Source organism: Spinacia oleracea, chromosome 1 (assembly GCF_020520425.1).
Source record: "Spinacia oleracea cultivar Varoflay chromosome 1, BTI_SOV_V1, whole genome shotgun sequence".
Taxonomy (NCBI): domain Eukaryota; kingdom Viridiplantae; phylum Streptophyta; class Magnoliopsida; order Caryophyllales; family Amaranthaceae; genus Spinacia; species Spinacia oleracea.
Genome location: NC_079487.1, coordinates 133,377,761 through 133,403,068, shown reverse-complemented (window position 1 = coordinate 133,403,068; position 25,308 = coordinate 133,377,761). Strand labels below are relative to the sequence as shown.

The window sequence follows — 25,308 nt, the reverse complement described above, 5'->3', positions numbered from 1 at the left end:
AACTGCCAAATAAGACTAGTACTAGCATTGCTGTAAATGTGAAAGATCATAGAATGAACCTAGATCTATTGCATGCTAGGTTAGGACATACTTCTCTGTCCAAAATGAAATGTATCAATGCTGATTTTGGCAAGGGAATCACTGAATACAATTGTGGTATTTGCTATAGTTCCAAGCAGCATAAATTTCCTTTTGGTATAAGTGAAAGTAGATCTGTTGCATGCTTTGATTTGATACACCTAGATCTTTGGGGACCTTATAGGGTCAAAAGTCTGGATGGGGCATCATATTTTCTTACTATTGTGGATGATCACAGCAGAACTACCTGGACATACTTACTGCATAATAAAATGCAGGTTCTGAAAGTTATAACTGAGTTTCTTTCTATGGTGGAAACTCAGTTTAATACAAGAGTTAAGAAGGTTAGATCTGACAATGGGACTGAAATAGTGAAAGAATCTTGTATATCTTTGTTTGCTGCTAAGGGTATATTGCATGAGAAAAGTGTACCATATACACCTCAGCAGAATGGAAGGGTTGAGAGAAAACATAGAAGTCTACTCGAAATTGCTAGGGCTTTGAGATTTCATGCAAATCTTCCCAAGAAATTCTGGGGAGAATGCATTTTGACAGCAACTTTCTTAATAAATAAAATTCCCTGTAAGATATTGGATTGGAAGTCTCCATTTGAGGTCATGTTTAAAACTCCTCCAGATTATGATAAACTGAGAGTGTTTGGATCTCTGTGTTTTGCTCATACAAATAGCATACACAGGGATAAGTTTGACTCTAGAACAAGAAAGTGCTTGTTCATTGGATATCCCAGTGGTTACAAGGCATTCAAACTCTATGATCTGGAATCTCACTCTACATTTGTCTCCAGAAATGTGATTTTCTTTGAGACAGTCTTCCCATACAAAGTGACTTCTCTGTCTGATATTTCACACCCACCTACACTTGTTCAGTTTAGTTCTGATACATCTCCAGAAGACAACTTACCAGAGTTTGACACCAATTCTACTCCTCTTTCTTCTCCACACACTAATACTGATTTCTTGTCTCCTCTGATATCTCAAAACACCCCTAATCACTCTTCTACTTCTGAATCTTCTCGTTCTATTTCTGAATCCATTCTTTCACCTGTTTTGGAACAAGTTGTTGTTCCAATCACAAACCCTATTCCCAACTCTATCCCTGTTTTAAGACAATCTTCTAGACCACTTAAACCTCCTTCCACTTTAAAAGATTTTGTGGGGAGTTACATTCCTCACAGAGAAAAAATCCCTCCATCTGGAAATGACATTGATAGTCAATCTCTATCCTTCAATGTTCATAATTCTGTCTTGAACCCTGTTTCTGTTGAACATGATGATCATTGGTTACTTGCTTTAGCTCTTTCTGATTATGATACTTGGGAATCACTTGCCTTTTCTGTCTGTGTTTCTTCTTCTGATCCCAAACACTACAATCAAGCAAAGAATGATGAAAATTGGATACTTGCCATGGATAAGGAGATACAAGCACTTGAGAGCAATAATACTTGGGAGCTTACTGTCTTGCCAAAGGACAAAAAGGCTATTGGTTCTAAATGGATTTACAGAACTAAACTAAACCCTGATTACACCATAGATAAACACAAGGCTAGGCTGGTAGCTATTGGTTATCAGCAGATAGAAGGGAAAGATTTTACTCAAACATTTTCTCCTGTTGCTAAACTTGCAACTGTAAGAATTGTAATTGCACTTGCAGCCATGAGAGGCTGGACATTATATCAACTTGATGTCAATAATGCATTTTTGCATGGATTTCTTGATGAGGAAGTCTACATGATTCCTCCTGCTGGTTACACTAAGGCAAAACCAGGAGAAGTTTGTAGACTCAAAAGATCTCTTTATGGGTTAAAACAAGCATCAAGGCAATGGAACAAAGAGCTGAGTAAATTTCTCAAAACTCTGAAGTTTCAGCAATCCACTCAAGACTATTCTTTATTTACAAGACACCTTGATGGGGAATTTCTGGTATTGCTGGTTTATGTGGATGATATACTCCTCACTGGTACTTCAATTTCTCAAATTGACAAAGTTAAAGTTGCTTTGGATAATGCCTTTACCATCAAAGATCTAGGTCAGTTGGCATACTTTCTTGGTATTGAGGTTCACAGAAATGATAAAGGCATATTTCTCTCACAGAGAAAGTACATCAAAGATATTCTTGTTGATGCTGGAATGGAGGAGTGTGATCCTGCTCCTACTCCTTTATCATGTGGCTTGAAACTTTCTACTGATGTTGGTGAACTAATTGATGAACCTGAGGTGTACAGAAGATTAATAGGAAGGCTATTATACCTCAGTATTACTAGACCTGATCTGTCTTACTGTGTTCAACATCTAAGTCAGTTTGTTCACTCACCAAGAACTCCTCATTTGCGTGCTGCTCTACATGTTCTCAAATATCTAAAAGGCACTTTAGATGATGGCATATGGTACTCATCAAGTTCTGATATGCAATTGTCAGCATACAGTGATGCTGATTGGAGCTCTTGCCAATTCAGCAGCAGATCCCTTAGTGCCTATGCAGTGTTTCTTGGTCCTAATTTAATCTCCTGGAAGACTAAAAAGCAAAGAACTGTCAGCAAATCCTCTGCTGAAGCTGAATACAGAAGCATGTCAGCTACAGCTAGTGAGTTGGTTTGGATACAAGGTCTGCTTGAAGATCTTCAAGTGAATATTTCTCTTCCTGTCACTCTATACTGTGATAACACTTCAGCTGAACATTTGGCTCAAAATCCAATGTTTCATGACAAGACTAAACACCTCAAGAGGGATATGCATTATGTTCGTGAGCAAGTGGAAGCTGGCTTCATCCAAACTGCTCATGTTTCAAGCTCACAGCAACTTGCAGATTTGCTTACAAAGCCTTTGGCTTCCTCTCAACATCATGCTTTATCTGCCAAGCTTGGACTTATCTCTCGAGTCCAGCTTGAAGGGGGAGTATAGAAGATATAGTATTTATTTATTATTTTGTCAAGTTGTTACAAGTTAGTTAGTCCTAGTCAGCAGGTTGTTAGGCTTGCTTGTAGTATTTAAATGCTTCTCCTCTCTTATTTCAGTTCATGAGATTCAGTTAATACAAAAACTGATTTTTCTCTCAATTTGCTTCAATAATACGCTACTCTTCTATAATTAATGAGTTGGCATTTTTATTCCTTAAATTCTATTGGTTCAACTATTTTGTTTTCTTGTGAAAATGGAATCAAAAAGCAACAATTCCCCATAAAACTAGATTAATAATAGTTAATCTTAAAATGTTTCTTTTTCCTTAATAACCGCGTAAAATGACAAACGGGAATAACATTTAGGTTCGGAGGGAGTAGATAATTGTAAATAACTATACGATATTTTAATCATTTGAATTAGAACAACTAATACGTGGTAAGAGCCAATTTATTACGGAGTATCACTTAAATTTAAGGTTGTGGCGTTGTGCATTTGTGTGAGAGGGTTGCTCACTAGTACGTAAGTACATAGCTAAGTTTGACTATATTTTATATAAGCATTCATGAATCTTTAGAGTTTAGACATCATGGAATCATCGCATTCATGAATCTTTATTATTAATCATCTTTTAATTAATTAAGAAAAAACCATTCAGCTGAGATCCTGTTAGATTCGTCTTAATATATAATTTTCAATTATAATTTTTTTTATAATTTTTACTTATCGATAATTAAAGATATTAATTAATCAAGTTATGCATTGACAAACGTGAAAATCAAAGTGTTACGTATATAAAGAAACGTGGGAAGCATTGTGGATTGCTACTACGGAGTATATTGTTTTTCCTTTATAGTATACTCCATATGTTTTACTACCTACGTTTCAAAATGATCTTTACACTTTCAGTTTTAGTCTGTTTCATATTATTCTTTACATTTTGCTCTATTCTGTTTTTTGACATTACTATCTTACCCTTATTAGCCCGCAATATTTACATTTCATTTACTTTCTCTTACTTTATTCTTTTGTTTCCTATACCCACCCATTTTTTTGCACAATTATCTTACTTTATCTATATTTTATTATACAACCAACTTTTCTACTTTTGTCTTAATATTTATGCAAATAATAACTGTAAAGATTTTTATGAAACGGATATAGTAGCTTCTAATTATATAGTGGAATTGTCGCCCTTTAGCCCTTACAGTTTGAATTCATGTCTCTAAAACTTGTTTGTGCTACTTATTTGATTCCAACACAAAGTCACAAAACTTTATTTGTGTTTTAGATCCCACGTTGTTTTACATGTTTATATACTTCGTATATATATATGATGTTGAAAAAACAAGAATATTTGGTGAAAGAACTGAGGCCTATAATTATTCTAAATCAAATTATTTCACTAAGTTGATTCTCCTTATCCACATGCATGATGAAAGCAAGCACAAGGCCAATAATTAGCAACGTAGACTAAATTAAATAGGATTTTGTATGATGCAGTTAGCTTATAGAGTTGCAGTTTCATGTGCTGACCTCCAATAATTTGTCATTAAGTTAGAGCAAGATTAAAAGAATGTAGGATAATTAAAGTATAGTTCTGTTTGGTAGAGCGTAAAACGTTTTCATGAAATATATTAATCATACGGAGTATATTCTACTACCTCTGACAAGGCTGTCGCGTGCCTATCAAAAATAACCTAACTAGACCTCCTAACTATGTAGTCGGGCAAGTAAGGGTCGAATCCCAAGAGACTAATGTATTAAAAACTAGCTAAACTGACTTGAATTAATACTAAGCGAGTAACCAAACAACGATTGAGAATGAATAATTAAACTAATTCTAACTAAAAACGTAATCAATAATAAGACTAAAATCAAGGATTAAAAACACCTAGAGTTAAGCATCACCACTAGCATAATCAATGTAAAGATAAATTCCTACCCCAAACTAATTAAATAAATGTTCACGAGGAAAGGTAAACCTTAAATAATACCATAAACCTCTCCCGAGTATCAATGGCTTCCCTAATATGCAATCAAGACCTACTCCCGTGGAATCATGCAAATTAAAGACATTAAACTCAATACCATAATTTCCTAACAATCCCTTCTACCTACTCCCGTGGAGAAATTCATGTCCTTAATTGAAATATTCAAATCCGTCAAAACCTAACTCCCGTTACGATCAAGACAATGGAATGATAACAATACTAATTATCCCTAATCTAGTATTGGAAATTATACAATCAATTAAGCAAGAACAATTAAACAATGAATTTGGGGATTAAAATAATAAATCATACATAAATCATGACTAGGGTTTACTTAACCCTAGATTATAAATCTACTCACACATATTAAATAAACAAGGAAGGTAAACTAATGAAGAAATCATAACTATATTGAAATTAAAGAGAAAAACCAAAGAGATACTTCGTAATTAATTAAGCTATAAGTGATACATACTCTAGTTTCCAAAATCAAGAAATAAATTAACTCCACTTTGTTTCTAATGGCCAGAGACAAACTCTCGTCAATCCACAACAATGACGACCAAAACAAGGAGAGCCGCGACGTCCCAATTATTCAATACCGCGTATGACCGAAGTAGTTTTAGGTATTCCCTACTACTTGTATTTATACCTAGACATAATAAGAAGTATACTAATTATTAAACTCTAGTAATTAGCTCATTAAAGTTTAATACGGGATCGAAAGAAGAGTGCCACGGCTCGGGTGTGGGATGCAAAGTAGGCCACGGGCACGCAGTGGTATTGGCTGCCCGGTGATCTTGTATTTGTCTTGAACTCTTGTTTGTATCACAACGTAAACACCTTGTAAACGTGGATGGCTCCTAGACATCGTACTTTCGTACTCACGCTATCAACATCTTCTCCGAGGTCTACCAACTTGAGCTATTTCCTACAAAACAAAATAAAACAAACACGAGGAGAGAAACATCGAAAATAACGAATAATAACACTTTAAGATTAAAATATGAAAGAAATATGACAAACAATGGACTAATATGACGTATAAAATGCGTATAATATTGTGTTATCAAATTCCCCCACACTTAACCTTTGCTCGTCCTCGAGTAAACAAAACTAAAAACTACACTAATAAAGCAATAAAATCCTAACTCACTGTCGTAGGAATCACGATTGCACTTAGCATGTGCAACAAGCCCTTTAAACCCCTAAGCTACCCTAGTGGACGAGTAAGGTCTCGTGAAGGTTTTCAGAAGGCATACCTACAAAGCCAAATAGTGAACATCCAAACCAATAGATGAAATCAAGTAACAAATTTGAAAACATGAAATCATTTGTTTTAAGAACTATGTTAAATGTCACAAATCAACGAACATCAAATGAAACAGTAAATTGATGACACCCTTCAACGACCAACCAGTCTTACCGCTTCCTTCCCCTAACTCAGTCATACGCATGTAACTTCTCACTTTAGTTGTGCAAAAGAAAACAAATAGTGTCTCTCATGTGTTTAAAAGGTAGTGGAATTATCACTCAACCTATTTATCGTTCAAGCACGTCGACTCTATGTAGTCTTCATCTTTAGACTTGCCTCTCGTCTTTCTCCACTTATTGGGTGATACATACACGGGGATCATGAGTTCCTCAAAAAGGGTAGGCTTGGTTAAAATAGGGTGAGACGATGTCATTTGGGAATGTGGTGCTCATTTCCTAACAAGGAAAATAAATTATACTCCGATCAACACTACAAATTCCAAATTTTAGGTTCAATTTCCTCCCTTCTTACTTCTACACAACCAAAACGACCCTTTATTTATTCACGACAATTTTTTTTTTTTTTCTTTTTTTTTTTTGTTTTTTTTTTTTTTTTTTTTTTTTTTTTTCTTTTTTTTTTTTTGTTTTTTTTTTTTTTTTGCTTCGAGAAATTTGAAATGATTTATTTCTCGAACTCTCTTTTTTTTCCCAATAAAATAGAACTTTATTTGAGCAACGAATTACAGAACTTTTCTTTCATATCACAATCTCCATACCTCCATAAAAATCATACACAATGGTAGCATTACTCCGCAAAAACCCGAACAAAACCTAAGAAAAGGCTCTAAGGCATGTAATGTAGGGCGTCAAGAAATGGGATTAAAGCTCAACATGGTTCATCCTAGGGGAGAATGTAAAAAAAAAAAAAAAAAAAAAAAAAAAAAAAAAAAAAAAAAAAAGATAATTTGCTTGAGTAAACCTATTCCTAAAATCTGAAGCTCTAGCTAACTAAAGGAATCTTCAGTCATCCCCCCGCACGTGTATCACAAAGTCTCGAATAGTACCAAGGCAAGTCCAAGAATCGTACCACAAAAGAGGAAAAATATCTAATCACACATGAAAAATAGAGACTGATTTGAATGTGTCAGTCTATATGGCTCAAAGATCTCACCAGTTACTCAAGATACATGCATCAGTCGAGTCGGGGCCCGGAAGATAATTCTTACCACAAACCATTGCCAAGAAAGGATTTACTCATCTTACCGAATTACTCATATCAATGTCAATCAACTCACGACAAAAACATAGAAAAACATTTTTATTCTTTTAAATTTACTTGTTCCATGAATCGGTTTGGAATGATCATTATTTTTGGACTCTAAGACTCTAAAAAAACAAACTAACAAATAAAATAGTAAAATAAACACAAAAACTAATATGTACATATTGGTACCCTCCCCCACACTTAAATGTTGCAATGTCCGCAGTGCAAAAGTAAAGCATAAACGTAAGTAAAAGGGGAAAGGTACTCACAAAGCCTCACTGAGGAGGGGTAAGAGAAGGGTTTGGAAACCCTTGTGACTTCATCCAAGTGTTTAAATTCTCCAAGAGTGCGAACATGGATGAGATGTCTTCCTTAATAGTGCATTGCTCCTGCATGATTGTGTCAACTGATCCTTGGAGTTTTGCAAGTGCTCTCTCGATCGAGCTAGAGGAGGAGCTAGCACCCTCAGTAGTGCTAGGTATGACCAACGACTCGGGAAGAATAGGTACTCGAACGCTTGGTTGGGTGTCATCAAAAGACCAATTAGCCGCATTACGTAAAGACATGTCCTCCTGGGAAGGAAGTTCATCCTCAACGTTTTTGATACACCAAATAGTAGTACCCTCTTTCTTTTTTAACCAGCTCGAAGGAACGTCTACAGCATCCTGACCGTCAATAGCCCCATCTCTCTTAAGTAGAGACGCATGACCCAAGTAAAGCGCAATTGGGGTTATGAGTCCCCCTTGCACAAAGACTCCTCCACCGGTGGTCGTGTTTGCCAAAGTTTGCATTTGTCGTACTAAGAAAGCACCTGCATCGATGGGTTGAGCATGAAGCATATGATAGAGCATATATAATTCTGCCTTGCGAACCTTACCCCATTCTTTTCGGCCAAAGATGGTACTCGCGAATACCTTAAGGATATACCGTAGAGCTGGGTGACGAACTGAAGTTATCGAGCTTTCCTTCGAGTCATAGTCATTTTCACCAGTTAAAATTCGCCAAAGAGGTACAGCAGACCAATGCTTAGGTGTCAGTCGGGGTCCAGTAGTGGGTAAACCGAGAACTTCATTAAATTTTGCTACAGTCCATGTGTGTGTCTCGTTGTACATCTGGAAAGTGATCATGCCATCACCACAACGTGAATCCGCATACGTAACTGCCTTTAAGGAGCTCAAAAATTCCAATGTAACTCTCTTATATGTTGGGTATTTGTTCATGAGAAAATTACCCCAACCAACATTAGAGAATAACCAATTAGTATCATCTTCAATATGCAAGGAATTTATGACATCAATGTCACAATAACGAGTAGTAGTTACTCCTCTCACAAACAATCTCTCATACTTCTTCTTATGTTCATCATCCACAAATTTAATATCATAGTAATCAATTACCACATTTTGTGCAGACGATTTGACTTTAGAAACCGAGCCTTTTTCTTTAGATATTTTCTTTCCTTTAGCACTTGGATGAGCAGGGACTTTCTTTTGCTTGGAGCTGGCACTACGAGCCATTGAGGTAATATGCTCACACAAATTATCTCAATATAAATCAAATACCAACTCCTTAAACACTATTCACGCCCCCACCAACTAGGGGGATAATCACAATTAGAGAGAAAGTATTCAAAAGCCTATAACTGCCAACTGAGGTACCCGAAAACTGCGCTTTACCCAAATATTCAACCCCAATAAAAGAAAAACTTTGATTTTGCGTCAAATCGATCACTCCCCTTGAATATTCTTCTCAAAATCTTGAATTGGAGTTATGCAACCAAAAGAGTAGAAATTGATTAAAGAACCCAAATAAAGCACAAATTCTCACCAATCGAACAAGGCGTTCAAGACCTAGGGTTCGAATTCTTTCAATTGGTCTGGGTTAGGGGTGAAATCAGAATGCTATAGTGCTGCTGCGGTAATTGCGAGAGCAACGTCGGTTCTTGTGCGAATTTTTAAAGCCAATAAATCACAGATATCTTTAAAGGAGGGGTAGAATTTGAAGAGAACAGGGACTCCGAGAGGTACAATGATATTAGGACTCGTTACCTCCTTTGAATTGCTAAGTTACGATGGGCCGCAACCAGACCGTAGCTCGGATCCTTGTGTCACGGTGTACCAGTGGAGTTGGCTGTAAGTTTCTTTTAGCTTCTCTCTTTTTCTTTTCTTTAATACTTTCAGACACTTTCACAGCCTCACCGTGACGAGATGTTTCGACTCGCGGCAGCACCGTGGGTTGTGCTGGCTTTCTTGGCTGCTGTTGTTAAGAACCCACGGAAGGCCCGTGTCTGGAGCTGCTACCCACGATCTTGGTGTGGGGTATTATGCGTCGAGTCTTCAAGGCTCAACAAGGCCATAATCTCCAGCTTCAGTGACCTGCATCAAAGAATAAAGAAGACAGGGAAACCAAAAAAAAATACAACACACAACACGAGGTTAGTAAAAAATAATAAAGAAAGTAAAAAAAAATAAAAAGTAGGCTTGAATCCTGTAATTTTGGGATGCAATGCTGCTGCTCAGAACATAAAGCCATAATGGCCTATTTGCAACAACAGTAAAAGCGACACGCAAAACAAACAAAAGAAACAACAGTAAAAGATAAAAGAGGACTACTTTGTACATTCTAATCCTAAAGAAAATAAATAAAAGAAATAGTATACTAACTAAGGTAATCCCAGTAGCTAGTCTAACGTAGGAACTAGGAAGGTTAGATTAATCTAACTTAGTAATTAAACAAAATGTTTATGGGATTTTTTTGGTTTTCTAAATTTTTTTTTTTTTTTTAAAAAAAAATTAAAAATAAAAATGCAGAAAGTAAATAAACAAATAAATAAAGTAAAGAAATAAATTAAATTAGTTAGAAATTAATTGGGTTGCCTCCCAAAAGCGCTTGTTTATAAGGTCATAAGCTCGACCTCCTTTATAACTCATTCCGGTGAAGGTTCGGAAAGTGTGACGTCAACACTCTCGTCAATAGGGTCTCCAACTCTGTAGTGTTTCACTCTTTGACCGTTCACCTTAAAAGTTCCATTTTGTCTGTTCCAGAGCTCTATTGAACCATAAGGGAAAACCTTACTGACTCGGAACGGTCCCGACCATCTAGAGCGAAGTTTGCCAGGAAAAAGTTTTAATCTAGAGTTAAACAGGAGAACTAAGTCGCCTTCCTTAAACTCTCTTCTCAAAATATGCTTGTCATGCCATCTTTTCGTTTTCTCCTTGTACAACCTTGAACTTTCATAAGCATCTAGTCGAAGCTCATCTAGCTCATTAAGTTGTAGGAGTCTTTTCTCGCCTGCTGCTTGAGAGTCAAAATTAAGAGCTTTGATAGCCCAAAACGCACGGTGTTCCAACTCAACAGGAAGATGACAAGCCTTACCATACACAAGTCTATACGGAGTCGTACCAATAGGTGTTTTAAAAGCAGTCCTGTACGCCCAAAGTGCATCATCAATTTTCGCAGACCAATCTTTCCTTGTTCTCGCAACCGTCTTTTCCAAGATGGTTTTGATTTCCCGGTTAGAAATTTCTACTTGACCACTAGTTTGTGGGTGGTATGATAACCCCACACGATGATGTACTCCATATTTCTTAAGCATCGCCTCAAACCGATTTTCCAAGAAATGCTGGCCTCCGTCACTAATCAACACTCGTGGTATGCCAAATCGAGGAAAAATAGTTTTCTTAAAGAACTTGCTTACCACACGAGCATCGTTGGTTGGAGTAGCTATCGCTTCAACCCATTTCGAGACATAATCCACAGCAACCAAGATATACTTGTTCCCATAGGAAGAAGGGAACGGTCCCATAAAATCAATTCCCCACACATCAAACAGTTCAACCTCGAGAATATTATTAAGAGGCATTTCATTCCTCTTAGAGATGTTACCAGTTCGTTGACAACGATCACAAGACTTGACATGTTGATGAACATCTTTGAAAAGGCTTGGCCAATGAAAACCACACTGTAGAATCTTCGCAGAAGTCTTAGTAGTACCAGCATGTCCTCCACAAGGTAATTCATGACAATGTGAAATAATAGATGGTACCTCATTTTCTGGAATGCACCTTCGAATCACCCCATCTGCACAAGACTTATAAAGAAAAGGGTCGTCCCAGAAATGTCTTCTCACCTCCTTAAAGAATTTTTTCTTTTGCTGTGATGAATAACCGTGAGGAATAGTACCACAAGCCAGATAATTGGCTATATCAGCATACCATGGGATCTCTGTAGTAGCTATAACTAGGAGTTTCTCATCAGGAAATGAATCGTCAATAGGGAGATCCTCGTCACTTTCACCCTCAAGGACAAGTCGGGAGAGATGATCAGCAACAACATTTTCGGCTCCCTTCTTGTCCCTAATTTCCAAGTCAAATTCTTGGAGTAGCAAAATCCAACGAATCAAACGAGGCTTAGCATCTTTCTTACTCATCAAGTACTTCAGTGCTGCGTGATCCGTGTGAACTATCACCTTCGATCCAACCAGATAGGACCGAAACTTCTCCATAGCATACACCACTGCTAATAACTCTTTCTCTGTTGTGGCATAGTTCATTTGTGCTGGAGCAAGAGTCTTGCTCGTATAGTAGATTGCATGTAGCTTGCCATCCTTCCTCTGGCCCAACACTGCCCCCACTGCATAGTCACTGGCATCACACATGATCTCAAATGGAAGATTCCAGTCAGGTGACTGAATGATAGGGGCAGATATGAGAGCTTGCTTTAACCTGTCAAAAGCCTCAGTGCAAGCATCAGTAAAAACAAAGGGGACATCTCTGCATAAGAGTTCGGTTAGAGGCCGAGCAATTTTTGAAAAGTCCTTGATAAAACGACGATAAAAGCCTGCATGACCAAGGAAACTCCTTACCCCTTTTACGGAGTTGGGAGGTGGTAAGCGCTCAATGACCTCTATCTTTGCTCTATCAACTTCGATGCCCCTATGAGAAACAACATGACCTAAAACGACTCCCTGTTGTACCATGAAATGGCACTTTTCCCAATTGAGAACTAGATTGACTTCTTGACATCTATGGAGCACCTTTTCCAAATTATCTAGACAAACATCAAAAGATGTTCCATAGACAGAGAAGTCATCCATAAATACTTCCATAGAGTTCTCAATAAGACCTGAGAAAATTGCCATCATGCATCTTTGAAAGGTGGCAGGAGCATTACATAATCCAAATGGCATCCTACGATAAGCATAAGTACCATAAGGGCATGTGAAAGTAGTCTTTTCCTGATCGTTAGGATGGATAGGAATTTGGAAAAAGCCTGAATATCCATCTAACCAACAGAAAAAGGAATGCTTTGCCAACCTCTCTAACATCTGATCAATAAATGGGAGGGGGAAATGATCTTTTCGGGTGGCTTTATTCAATCTCCTATAATCAATGCACATGCGCCACCCTGTCACAGTTCTAGTGGGAATTTTCTCACCTTTATCATTCTTGACAACGGTCATACCTCCTTTTTTTGGAACTACTTGCACCGGGCTAACCCACTTACTATCTGAGATAGGGTAGATTATACCTGCATCAAGCAATTTAACAACTTCTTTCCTGACTACATCCCTCATGTTAGGATTAAGTCTCCTTTGAGGTTCAATAGAAGAAGCATGATCGTCCTCAAGAATGATTTTATGCATGCAAAATGAAGGGTTAATCCCCTTAATATCATCAATGGTGTACCCAATGACATTCTTATATTTTCTCAAAACAGTAAGCAATTGCTCAATCTGAATGTCATCAAGTTCAGCATTAACAATAACAGGGTATGTATCATTAGAACCCAAGAAAACATACTTCAAATTAGAGGGAAGGGGTTTCAACTCTACCTCAGGAGGCGTGGAACTCTCCTTATATTCTCTCGGTTTCAACACCTCCTTGATAGGATTTTCAGATGCTAAAGCTCGTGTCTCTTCCAAGAGCCTCTTGTACTCCCTAGTTTCCCAATCCTCTTCATCTGCACTGCCCATCAAGACTGTCTGTAGCGAATCATCAAGTTGCAAACTGAAAGCCTTAGCTTCTATCGCCTCATCAAGAGCATCCACCCTATAGATAGTTTCTCCCATAGAAGGAGAACCCATGGAGTTTGTGAGTGTATACTCCATCTTCTCGTCACCCACTTCAAAGGTGATCTTCCCATTCTTCATATCAATTATGGCTCCAGCAGTGGCCAAAAAGGGTCTTCCAAGTATGATGGGAACCTGTGCATCTTCCTCCATTTCCATCACAACAAAATCACATGGAATGAAGAATTTTCCTACTCGGAGTGGAACATCTTCAAGGATACCAAGGGGAAACTTAACTGTTCTATCCGCCAGTTGTAGGGAGATGCGTGTGGGCTTCAGTTCACCCATATTAAGCTTCTTGCAGATTGACAAGGGCATAAGACTCACACTTGCCCCAAGATCACATAATGCTTTCTTGATCTCAATATCACCAAGCTTGACAGGAATAGAATAACTGCCTGGATCTCCTAGCTTCTTTGGAAGCTTGTTCTGCAAAATGGCACTACACTCAGCTGTCAATGAAACAGTTGCATTCTCTTCAATCTTCCTCTTATTTGAGAGCATGTCTTTTAAGAATTTAGCATAAGAAGGCATCTCTGAGATAGCATCCAAGAAAGGGATGTTGATGTGCAGCTTCTTCAGTACCTCAAGGAACTTCCCATATTTCTTCTCTAGCTTAGCCTGTGCTAGTCTCTGTGGAAAAGGAACAGGTGGCTTGTATGGCTCAATGGGAGAAACAATCGGTTCCTTTTTTTCTTCTTCAACCACTTTTTCAGATTCATCTTTCTCTTCTTCTACCACAATCACTTTCTTTTGAGGTTCCTTTGGTGGAAGGTCTTCTAACACTCTACCATTCCTCAAAGTTACAGCATTCATCTGGCCCTTAGGCGGTTGCTCAGTATTTCCCGGAAATTGGCCTGGAGTCTTTGAGAATTGACCTACTTGGTGAGCAAGTTGACTTATCTGACTCTCCATGAGCTTGTTCTGAGCTTGAATTTGTTGAATTGAGGTAGCAAGGAAATCGTTTTGCTTCATCTGCCCTTCCCAATACTTGTCTTGCTTAAGTTGTGAGGCAGCAAGAGACTCAACCATAGCTTCCAAATTGGACTTTGGTTGTGGAGGGGCCTGTTGATTGAAAGATTGCTGGTTGAAAGGTGGTCTAGCTTGAAAACCTGGAGGTTGATTGAAGTTGTTGCGCGGTGGTGGTGGATTAAGCCGATTTTGAGTGTTCTTGTATGAGAATGCAGGATTGTGCTTCCACCCCTCGTTGTATGTATTGGAATAAGGATCAAATGGCCGTCTCTGGTTATTGTTGTTGTAAAGAGCATTGGCTTGTTCAATTGTCAACCCAGCATTATTGATTTGACAATCATTAGCAATATGTCCTTGTATTCCACATACTTCACATGAAGCTACCGTAGATGACCCAGTTTGAAATTGATCAAACTTTTGAGATAGTGCCTGCACAGTACTGGTCAACATGGTTAAAGCATCAACATTATATTTACCTCCCTTTTTAGCACTGTTCCGACCACCTGGGTGATAGTTGTCATTAGCTGCCATTTTCTCAATTAATGCCTTAGCTTCAGATGGAACCTTTGCAGTGATAGAGCCACCTGATGCAGCATCAATGTAGATCCGATACTCATGCGTCAACCCATTATAGAAAGCTTGGATTAAGAGCCACTCTGGAATCCCGTGATGAGGACATTGCCTTTGCAAACGTTTAAATCTTCTCCAAGACTCATACAATGACTCATCTTCAGCTTGACGAAAGGTGGTTAACTCATTTCTCATTCTAGAAGTCTTCTCTTGGTCCAGAAATTTCACCAAGAATGCCTTGACCAATTTATCCCATGTATCAAACGAGCCTGTACCTTCATCTTTCAACCACTCCTTGGCTCTATCCCGCAGAGAAAAAGGGAAAAGTCGTAGCCTAATGGCCTCATCAGTGACATTGTTGATCTTCATAGTGTCACACTTCTCCAGAAAGTTATCAATATGACTTACAGGACAGTCATTAGGCGAGCCTGAGAATGAATCATTGGAGATGAACTGAATAAATTGAGGCTTCAGTTCAAAGTGTGCAGCAGTGACAGCTGGTCTGACAATACTAGAAAGTACACCAGTAGTTGTATCTGGTATACCATATTCCCAGAGAGATTTGGCTGGTGCTTCGTCACCCATTGTATCCTTCTTCTTGTTCTTGTTCTGTCTCCTTCTACCCCCTTGCTTGCGTGCAGTGGCCTCGATTTCAAGATCAATAGGAATCAAACTCTGTGAGCCTGCACGTCGAGTTTGCATGCAACAAAGGAAACTGGAAACAAAATATCAGATAAACAAGGAGCAATAGCCGAAGCCACTAACCAAATCAAAAATACTTAGTAGAAATAAATCAAAAATAACTAATTTAATACCGTTAGTCCCCGGCAACGGCGCCAAAATTTGACAAGGCTGTCGCGTGCCTATCAAAAATAACCTAACTAGACCTCCTATCTATGTAGTCGGGCAAGTAAGGGTCGAATCCCAAGAGACTAATGTATTAAAAACTAGCTAAACTGACTTGAATTAATACTAAGCGAGTAACCAAACAACGATTGAGAATGAATAATTAAACTAATTCTAACTAAAAACGTAATCAATAATAAGACTAAAATCAAGGATTAAAAACACCTAGAGTTAAGCATCACCACTAGCATAATCAATGTAAAGATAAATTCCTACCCCAAACTAATTAAATAAATGTTCACGAGGAAAGGTAAACCTTAAATAATACCATAAACCTCTCCCGAGTATCAATGGCTTCCCTAATATGCAATCAAGACCTACTCCCGTGGAATCATGCAAATTAAAGACATTAAACTCAATACCATAATTTCCTAACAATCCCTTCTACCTACTCCCGTGGAGAAATTCATGTCCTTAATTGAAATATTCAAATCCGTCAAAACCTAACTCCCGTTACGATCAAGACAATGGAATGATAACAATACTAATTATCCCTAATCTAGTATTGGAAATTATACAATCAATTAAGCAAGAACAATTAAACAATGAATTTGGGGATTAAAATAATAAATCATACATAAATCATGACTAGGGTTTACTTAACCCTAGATTATAAATCTACTCACACATATTAAATAAACAAGGAAGGTAAACTAATGAAGAAATCATAACTATATTGAAATTAAAGAGAAAAACCAAAGAGATACTTCGTAATTAATTAAGCTATAAGTGATACATACTCTAGTTTCCAAAATCAAGAAATAAATTAACTCCACTTTGTTTCTAATGGCCAGAGACAAACTCTCGTCAATCCACAACAATGACGACCAAAACAAGGAGAGCCGCGACGTCCCAATTATTCAATACCGCGTATGACCGAAGTAGTTTTAGGTATTCCCTACTACTTGTATTTATACCTAGACATAATAAGAAGTATACTAATTATTAAACTCTAGTAATTAGCTCATTAAAGTTTAATACGGGATCGAAAGAAGAGTGCCACGGCTCGGGTGTGGGATGCAAAGTAGGCCACGGGCACGCAGTGGTATTGGCTGCCCGGTGATCTTGTATTTGTCTTGAACTCTTGTTTGTATCACAACGTAAACACCTTGTAAACGTGGATGGCTCCTAGACATCGTACTTTCGTACTCACGCTATCAACATCTTCTCCGAGGTCTACCAACTTGAGCTATTTCCTACAAAACAAAATAAAACAAACACGAGGAGAGAAACATCGAAAATAACGAATAATAACACTTTAAGATTAAAATATGAAAGAAATATGACAAACAATGGACTAATATGACGTATAAAATGCGTATAATATTGTGTTATCAACCTCCATTACATAATGATCTTAACGTTCATAATTAAAATGTTTCATAATTATTGTTCTCAACTTTGTGTTTTGTACTACACTTTTTATTACTTTTGGACATAGAAATTTACTACTCCGTATAATGTACATTATATTCTTATCCCTTTACTCCACGTCTCCATACCATATACTACCTCCGTTTCAGAAAGTTCTTTACGCTTTGAAAAATGTGTCCAAGATATAAAAACTTTGACCGTAAATTCCGACTATTATACACATCAAAACGTTACGTATAAGATCTTGTCAGTTTGATCTCGGTTTGTATTTTCAGAATATCAAATTTTTATAATTTTTTCACATACGAAATAGGATATATTAGTAGTTAAATATTGCATTTGAGTTCGTGCAAATAGTAACTGTAAAGATCTTTTTGAAACGGAGGAAGTATGTTATACGCGTTTTCTCTTACTTTTTTCATATTTTATTGTAATTATCCACTTTTTCAATTCGATCTTTACACTTTTTACTTTTGTCTTAATATTTGCACTAATAGTAAATGTTAAAATCTTTATAAAAGAGAGCTAGTACTCGTATTAGATTTCAACATCACTTGTATCATCATCTTCGTGTTGTGTCCGTAGTATTTAAACCATCTTCAAATCATGAAATTTGATTCATATTTGAGACTGATAGATTTTAAACCATGTCATCCATCACAAAATTGATAGCCTCGTATACAATTGATTGTTCTTATCCATTAATTGATGGAAGCTAGCATGAGGCAAATAATTAGCAACATATTGCAATTAATGTTATTTTTTTAATTAATTAATATTTTATTCTTTTTTAATAAATCATTAGTCATAGGAATATAAGATCAAAGTTCTACCCACCTCTAAGGGTATTTTTGTAATTATATAATTGTGCTAAATAAACTTATATATTTCGTATGACGGTCTAATGTAATGTATATAAGATCAACTTTGTGATCAAGTAGTTATGTTGTATTCTACCATCATTAATTAATGATACTCTCTAATCAAATACTGATGTAAGCAGAGTTTATGTCAGTCTCAATACGATACAGTGGCGGAGCTTTCTTGTAGTTGGGCCCCTTGGCCGAATTTTTTTGTAATGCAACAACCCCGTTAAACTTTGAGTATAAATGTATGTATTTCTTATATTACATTGTTTAATATTTTTATAGGTCCTTTTATATAAATTGTTCAAGATCCGCCACCAATACGATACATATGTACGGAGTACTAATGCTTATAGGCAGCCTTATAGGATTTGTGTGATGCAATGTGGTGTCCAATGTAGTACGATTCAATTATTTAAGCTTTTATTGTATAGTCTGCAATTTATATTTGGGAAAATGATGTAACGTTGTAGCTAAAGTAGGAAAATCCACGTACTACTAGTACGTGTTTAAATGTGATTGATCAAATAAGTCAGTCAGTAGGCTCAAATCCCAAGGATTGTTTTGTTTTTAACTTGGAGGAATCGAAATCCCCATATTAAGCTTGGCTTCTCCCATGTTACTTCCGTAGGTCACATCTTTATTCATTTTTCGGGAAAAATAAGTGATTCTGAATTTTTGATACACCTATTGTACATTTATACATGATTTCTATGCTCTACTACTCTAGAATACTCCGTAAAGTAATTGTATAGTTGTATCAAAATATGGAGTACTTAGTGTCAAATTCAGTTTTTAATTACTTTCTACTCATTTCACTAGTTTGTCTATTCACCTTCAATTTTAAAGAAAAATACACATTGAAATAATTTAATAACAAACTTTCGATTAAAGGTGGTCAAGTTTTTTTTTTTTAATTAGGTAGATAAATACTCATTTTGTCCCTTAATACTCGTCTCGTTTTGACCAGCACAGAGTTTTAGGCAATTTAATTGACTTATTTATTTATTTATTAGGTGGTAGTTGAAAGTGGAGTGTTTTTTTAATATTGGTAGTGGAAAATGTGTCAAACTTTTTTGAGGGATGAGTGGGGGGTTGGATTTTTTATTTTTTTTTAAAAAGTAGGCATACAAAGTGGATCCTTGACAGAGTGAGGGAAATGATATAATATTAGTAAAAGTATGTCATTTATAGAAACATGGCGAGTATTAAGCTAGGGACGACTTTATAAGGAAAGCGGAACGAATATTAAGGGACGGAGGGAGTATCAGATAAGATACACACTTTAGTCTTTATAGTCTGTATACATACTATAAGTATGTTTTTTTAAATAGGTAAGAATCATAAGATGAACAGGTTTATCGGACTATCGGATCGCGACTAATTTTATATCAAACCCGATTCGAATTAGCTAGTTAGACACTTTAGAGGTTTTCATGTAATAAGAATAAGGCAAATTTGCCAAATACAACCTAATAAAGTTCTCTATTTGCCAATTACAACCTCTAATTTCTAATTTTGCCAATTACAACCTTAAACTTGTACATCTATTTTAAATTACAACCGAAATCATTTGCCGGCAAAAATCACCGGAAGATGATGTCATAACGTTATTACAAAAAATTATGAAGTACATAAATATCTGTAATAAAAAACATTTTTTCGATTATTTTACTTTTTTTTTGTTTTAATTCTTATTTATCGATTTAATTTTTTTTATAGAAAATATGTAACTATTTTTTAATAACATTACGACGTCATCTTCTGGTGATTTTTGCCGGAAAATAGTTTCGGGTTGTAATTTAAAATGGATGTATAAGTTTAAGGTTGTAATTGGCAAAAATAGAAATTTGAGATTGTAATTGGCAAATAGAGAACTTTATTAGGTTGTATTTGGCAAATTTTCCTAAAGAATAATAATACACACTCTATACGAAGTACAGTTATACTTCATTGATTAATACATGCATGTAAGCATATATTGCATGATCCTTTGTTGGTGTTTTCTAAATCTTCAAACTCTCATTAATTTCTTCGCAAAAGAAATTAAACTTTGAACACATAACCAATCTTTTTATATATCTTGGAAAATTTTAATGTCCATGCCCATGCATACATGCATATGATACACACCTTTCTCATCACGACTCAATTAATAAAGAGCTACTTTATGTTATCAACTTATGACTTATAGATGAGTACGTACGGCTACTAGCTAGGTTCATTATTGGTCTAAAAAAGATACTTCAATTCATGCTTCGATCCACAGGAAGATAAATTGTCTTATCTAATTGAAAATACCCCGTCTCTCTAATCAAACACAGTTCGAGATTAGTATATGCATCATGTCATATGTATCATGCATGTACATATGACATGATGCTTTGATAGTTTTGTATAGGTAAATAAAGTTATGGCCGTAACTAGTTGATTTTCATTGTTATCTCGGAAAACTTTATGTCCATTCATACATGCATATGATACGTACACATAGGGGTTCAGTGGTAGTATTGTGCTACTTCATACAGTGGCGGACCTTGAACGGTTTTACGAGGGGGGCCGGTAGAAAAAAATTAAGCAATATACTATGTAATTATACAATTATACACAAATTTTGGGGAGGCCGTAACTAAAAATACACTACAAAATTTTCCGGCCGGGGGGGCCAGGCCCACCCCAGCCACAACAAAGATCCGCCCCTAACTTCATATACAGATTATATATTATGTAGTACGTAGTACGTAGTATATCACAACTTTCTCATCACTAATGGTACATATTGGTCAAAAAATTACAAGGGATCTAGGTATGAAACTTCAACCTCTTATTCAATACACGTACAATAATCAATCATTATGTCACTTAATATTTTGTATGAACTTTTAACCTCTATAACTAACATATATTTTTTTAAAGTATAGCACATATTAGAGTCAGACCCCAATATTTCCAGTGGAAGATCGTCCCCTGCTCATCACGACTCCATTAATAAGAGTTACTTTTTGTTATGAACGTATCATGACTTATGAGTGCGGCAACTCGGTCCATTTATTGGTCTAATTGACTTGAAGGTTTGAATTTTGAAAATCTACTTTACTACTACTAATAAATAACTAGATAAGGTGTCCATTTAATTTTATTTGCACATAGGATTCTTTTTATTAGAAACAAAAAAACATAAAATATGAAGCTTTATGACAAGAGCATGAGAATAAATAAAACATGAGAAAGAGAACATTATATTCCTAGGCCTTATTAGATGGTGTGGAAACAAGACATGTGTAGTGGGGTATCACTAGGAGATCATTTTGGAGGCTTCAAATTAACCAACGAGTATGCGTGATAATATTTTATTCTAAAATTTGTAGTAATTAAGTTTTTATTTTCTTCAAAAAATTAAAATTCTCAAATTGTTAATTAAAACCTCAACAATTTCACCCATATTCATTTGTATAATCAAAAGCGAAAAATTAAGCCGGTACGTGTAGATTCTGATGGAAATTTGGTTTACATATAAATACGTACGTAATATTTTATTATATAATCCTATAAATAGATGCATGTGGACTTATTTGGTTGACATGCAAGCAACTAAACATATACGGAGTAGTTTTTAGAAAATAGATGCATGTGGATTTATTTATTTTTGGCTAATAGCACGTGAAGTGGAAAATTCTACTCCCTCCGTCCCTCATTACTCGATACACTTATCATTTTATAATCAATTTTCACAAAATGGAGAACGTACTTAACTCACCTAGGGTATGTTTGGCCTAGTTTAGTTTTTGTGACCCAACTTTGGACCATCACTACCCTAGTCCCCCCTCCACCTACAAACAAATCTTAACATGTTTTAGAAACATTTTTCCATAGAATAAGGTGCAGATTCGTCGTTGGAAGTTATAATTCCTTCATGTAACCAAACTACCACTTAAGTTACTTTACAACTTTACCATAAGGTGAGTGGATAAAAACTAAAAAAGAGGTCATACTTTTGGTAGTTGGTGGGCATCATTCATGGAGTGGGAATGTGGGAAGTGTCTTAGTCAATTTTTTTAAGTCTTAGGAATTGAATGAGTAATTGGACTATTAGAGATTTAGAGCACTACGTAGCTAAGGAAGCATATATTTCATGATAAAGGTAGTAGGGAACTGAATTAGAGTCTTTATCATCCAAATGCATAACTCGATCGGTAAAGAGTAAGGAGGCTAAGTTTGAAAATATATGGAATGTCTGGGGTTCTATCCAATCCTACGAATTAAAAACACTAACACCTTGTGTTAGTTGTGTACTCATCAATTAAGGCACATGAGGGAGAGGGTTTTCCCTTTTGAATTGGAATTTGAGTCTTTGTAGTAATTTCTTGCCTCATTTAATTCACTTATTGAAGACCATGCTTGAAAGTCATTGTACATGCTAATTTAATACCTACCAATTAATAGAAAGACGTGACACACAAGTATTATACAAAACTTGATGCAAAAGATCAAACTAGTATTTGAACCTAAAAATTGAGGGAAAGTTGTTAGATCAGATGTTTACGGCTTTGCACTATATCCAGTAAGGAGTATGTGTTAATTAAACTACACCCAAATTTGATATGGACGTAAACACGTAAAATTAAACATCACACTCTTAAGAACGTACGTAGTAGTTTAGGACTTTAAGCTAGTACTGCAAATTAATTGCGTGCCATCAGCTCCAAAAGATGCTAAAAAGTTGAACAATCAACATGCATAATTAAGAAAGTTGCACCAAATATAGTATGAGCAAGTATAGATGGATCGATATAACAATACGGAGTAACAAATTAAACAAGAAAATTAAGTTAATTTAGTTAGTTTTTAACAATATGGTCATAATGATCGCCATTGGACATTTAGTTTGTTTATGTAATTATGTTTACATAATTTACTCTTAAAACCAAAAGAATTTAGTTATGAGTACTAAAAATCGTAACACACGGGCTAAAAACTTATACAGTACTCTGTATTTCGTACTAATTAGTAACAATAATTATTAATCTAGGATGTCATACTGTACACACTACACAAATTAAAATATAAACTCCTTGCAAACTAGTAGTACTACGTTACACTACCTAAACTTAATTAAAGATCTAAGATAATTCATACTAACATCTTGTGATGACGTAACCAAGTCATCACAAATTACACACTAATATATCAAAATAAAAATAAAAACTAATTCTTTCTGAAAATAGAAAGAAGAATAAACCTTTTCCCCTTGATTTTCTAATTTAGCAGCCAATATTATGACGGCGTATGAAAACAGCTTCCAAATCAGTAGGAGTAATAAAGAACTCCCTTTTCCCACTACACAACTTGTTAATATTCTTGCACCTCAATTGCTTAGAAGAAGAAGGTTTCCGCTTTCGAGGCGGCGGCGGACATGGAAGCTTCGAGGGGATTCTAGAACCTTCTGAAGTCGGAGTCGTCGGCACTGAAGACGACGTCGTATTTTCTCTCTGATCTTCATCAATGCTGCGGCCACCACCGGTGTAAATGGGTTTGAGAGGAGCTCTTAATGGTGTATTAGTCACCCAATTCGCACTCTTCTTTTCCGACGAAAACCTCATTATTGTAGATTATTAAAAAGACTAATAATAATAATTAATGTGTTTTTTTAAGAATCAAATTGAAAGGAGGTTTTGATTTTACTTATGGGAAATTGAAAGAAAAATAAAATTAAAGGGTTGAATTTGGAGAGAGAAAGTAAACGTAACGCGTTTTTGAGGAGAAGGAGAAGAGTAAAGGGGGTTGAAATGTTTCGGGGGTTTTATAAAGGAAAAAGAAAGGTTTATTTTTAAGGGAAGAGAGAGAAAGAAGAGAGAGAAAGGGAACCCGAGGAAACTCGTGAGCTAAGCAATGGGAAAATATACGAGTTTTCCCTCCAATTTAAGGGAGGGTGCCCGCTGACCGGGACGGGCAGTCTACCCTAATTGACTTGGTTGAATTTTGGCGGCATTTGTAGGGTTTTATGGATCTTCAATTGCTCTATTGTTTGTCTAATCTCATTTAATTTTCTAGCTTTCCGTACGAGTTAATTCAATCCAATAATCATTTATGTAAATTTTACACAGTACTTAACTGTGGAGTAGAGTGACTAGTTTTTTTTTTTTTTTTTTGAGGGGAGATTAGAGTGACTAGTTAGTGATTAAATATATATGGATCGAGTATGTACTACTCTGTTTTACAGTTGGACATAATTAAAAAATCATAAAAAGGTGATTATTTTTAATTTCTCCTTATTTTCGTATTAAGATCCTATAAAAAACTTATTTGTAGAACTAGAGAGGATTATATAAATCACAAAGTTTTCAAAAATCGGGTGTATGAATTACTCCGTAATTCTTTGGATGGCGGGTCTTTCTGTCTTACGGAGTATTCCTCTATATTTTAGCTCTCACCTACTTCATTTCCACCCTAATATATGAAGTAAGACTGGGATTGATCGAGTCAGGGAAAATGAAGCTCAAACGTCACCAAAGTCGCATAGAATAAGGGTAACTTACATGATTTTTTCGTATAACTTACATTGAGAATAAGGATAACTTTTATCGAGAATAAGGGTGATTTTGTCAATAATAAAAGTAGTTTTTTAGTTTATGCTTCATAAGTCGCTGCACAATAATATTATTGTAAATCGGGCACACAAAAGTTACTTATAAACCTATGAATAACTTCACTTATTACAAAATAGTTGTATGATCATTGATCAATGATATAACTTTGTAAGTAGCGTGTGCTCGATCTTTTTCTCATTAAAAATTGAGGGTGTAATTTGTCTATCTATTAATTTATAAATAAATAAGTCAAAGATTAGAAGAAATAAGTGTTTCAGCTATATGTAGACATTGTGGAAGTCTTCTGAATTTCGTCCATTTGACCATTTCCAAAGAAAAAATTTGTTGCATGCATGTATAGCAGCATTTTTGTACCATGTTCAGAACCATTAGGAATCCAATTGTTTTGGGGAAACCAAGATTTAATTCCTCAAATAGAGTTCATATAATGTAAAAAT

At 35.9% G+C, this 25,308-nt stretch overlaps 2 protein-coding genes across 2 annotated transcripts; both read right to left on the bottom strand.

The window, feature by feature from the left end:
• Positions 1-10,301: 10,301 nt before the first annotated feature.
• LOC130461566 (uncharacterized) lies at positions 10,302-17,638 on the bottom strand. The gene has a single exon (XM_056829714.1). The coding sequence runs from the start codon at positions 15,817-15,819 to the stop codon at positions 10,432-10,434; it is 5,388 nt and encodes a 1,795-aa protein (XP_056685692.1). The 5' UTR covers positions 15,820-17,638; the 3' UTR covers positions 10,302-10,431.
• Positions 17,639-23,232: 5,594 nt separating this feature from the next.
• On the bottom strand, positions 23,233-24,138 carry LOC110799216 (cyclin-dependent protein kinase inhibitor SMR15). The gene has a single exon (XM_022004435.2). The coding sequence runs from the start codon at positions 23,861-23,863 to the stop codon at positions 23,525-23,527; it is 339 nt and encodes a 112-aa protein (XP_021860127.1). The 5' UTR covers positions 23,864-24,138; the 3' UTR covers positions 23,233-23,524.
• Between the last annotated feature and the right edge of the window lie 1,170 nt (positions 24,139-25,308).

Bases quoted from the DNA above. Each gene is read 5' to 3' on its own strand.
- LOC130461566 (XM_056829714.1), bottom strand. From the start codon at position 15,819: ATGCAAACTCGACGTGCAGGCTCACAGAGTTTGATTCCTATTGATCTT.
- LOC110799216 (XM_022004435.2), bottom strand. From the start codon at position 23,863: ATGAGGTTTTCGTCGGAAAAGAAGAGTGCGAATTGGGTGACTAATACA.